This window comes from Homalodisca vitripennis, unplaced genomic scaffold, assembly GCF_021130785.1.
Source record: "Homalodisca vitripennis isolate AUS2020 unplaced genomic scaffold, UT_GWSS_2.1 ScUCBcl_3065;HRSCAF=8339, whole genome shotgun sequence".
NCBI lineage: Eukaryota > Metazoa > Arthropoda > Insecta > Hemiptera > Cicadellidae > Homalodisca > Homalodisca vitripennis.
In genome coordinates, this window is record NW_025779181.1 from 28071 (window position 1) to 29830 (window position 1760).

At 38.9% G+C, this 1760-nt stretch overlaps 1 protein-coding gene across 1 annotated transcript; it reads left to right on the plus strand.

Annotated features, from left to right (window-relative positions):
* Window positions 1–307: 307 nt before the first annotated feature.
* On the plus strand, window positions 308–1549 carry LOC124372389 (piggyBac transposable element-derived protein 4-like). Its single transcript, XM_046830778.1, has one exon. It carries the CDS (start codon window positions 308–310, stop codon window positions 1547–1549), a length of 1242 nt encoding a protein of 413 aa, XP_046686734.1.
* Window positions 1550–1760: the final 211 nt, after the last annotated feature.

Sequence of the window (1760 nt, forward strand, 5' to 3'; positions counted from 1 at the left end):
TGGAATGAAGTGAATCCAGATAACAGTGAGAAACCTTCTCCGCCAATGCTAGAATTAAGTAACGAACATGTACTTCAGTCTCCAGTTGACTACTTCAAAGATTTTTTTGACAATGACCTTTTAACTTTGATTGCTACTCAGTCAAACTTGTATAGTGTCCAAAAAAAATCCGAATAAACCCTTGAATACCTCAGAGAAGGAAGTAGAGCAGTTTATAGGCATTTGCATCTACATGAGCATTTATGGTCTACCTAGGAGTAGGATGTATTGGAATGGAAATACACGAGTAGAAAAGGTTGCACATGTTATGTCACGTAACAGATGGGAGGAACTGAAGGCCAACTTGCACTTCAATAACAATGATCACATGCCATTACAGAATGATCCAAACAAAGATAGGCTATTTAAAATCCGCCCACTAGTTGATGCTCTTCAAAACAAATTCAAAAACATTCCTATTGAGGAACAAATGCTCTGTGTTGATGAACAGATTGTGCCCTTCAAAGGCACATCTTTACTAAAACAGTACAACCCGATGAAACCCCACAAGTGGGGATACAAACTGTTTGTACTTTGTGACAGCAAGGGTCTGATTCACAATTTTGAGATCTACACTGGTCGCATACTACCTGCTACTTCCCTACCTGACATTGGAGCTAGTTCAAATGTTGTTTTACGACTGGTTGAACACTTGCCTCGTAATGAAAACAAATTCTTAATCTATTTTGATAACTGGTACTCATCACCAGCTCTCTTAGTGACTCTAGCAAATATTGGTTTCCAATCCCTCGGGACCATTCGACTAGGACGATTTCCAGGCTTGTTGTTTTCATCTGACCAAGAAATGAAAAAGAAAGGCCGTGGGTCTTATGAGGAAAAAGAGGCAACAATTGATGGGGTAAAAATTAGGGCTGTAAAATGGTTAGACAATCGAGGGGTGTCTCTTGCGTCAACTTTTGAGTCTGCTTGCCCTATCAACACTGTGCAACGCTTTGACTCTAAAGGTCGTGAGCAGATTGATGTCACTTGCCCTAAAATCGTTACAACATACAATAAGTTCATGGGGAGAGTGGACCTTCTAGATGGACTTATCAGCTATTACCGAATTAATCTAAGATCTCGGAAGTTTTATTTGAGGTTTTTCTTCCACTTTGTTGACGTAAGTATTGTCAATGGATGGCTTCTCTTCAGACGAGACTGTCAACATAATGGAATTGCTAAGCAGGGAGTAATGGATTTGCTAGCTTTCCGGTGTGAGGTGGCCGAGTCTCTTTGTAACTTAGGAGCTGACCCAATAAAAAGAGGAAGGCCATCAACAGACAGGGTAGAGAACGAATTTTCAAAGAAAAAGAAGAAAGGTCCATGTGTCAATATCCCTATACCAGATGTTAGAAAAGATGGAGTTGGACATTGGCCATCTGTTGTCGAAGATAGGCAGAGATGCAAGCATCCCTTCTGCAAGCAGAAATCATCCATTATGTGTGAAAAGTGTAAAGTTCACCTCTGCCTAAACAAAGGAAAGAACTGTTTTGTGGATTTCCACTTGTAAGGTGCTCCTTATACTGTGTAGTAATGTGTTTTACTTATAATTCTAAATATACTGTAATTATGAAGCAATATACTATTAGTTTTTCTTATGTCCTGTTTACTTTCTCTAAAGTGCACTATTTTCTCTATTGCCCAATGTGCCAGATTTGGCACTTACCCAAAATTTGGTTAAATAGTAAATTTAAAAATCTGAAAAAAATTACAGGTCATCT

Bases quoted from the DNA above. Each gene is read 5' to 3' on its own strand.
- LOC124372389 (XM_046830778.1), top strand. From the start codon at position 308: ATGTCACGTAACAGATGGGAGGAACTGAAGGCCAACTTGCACTTCAAT.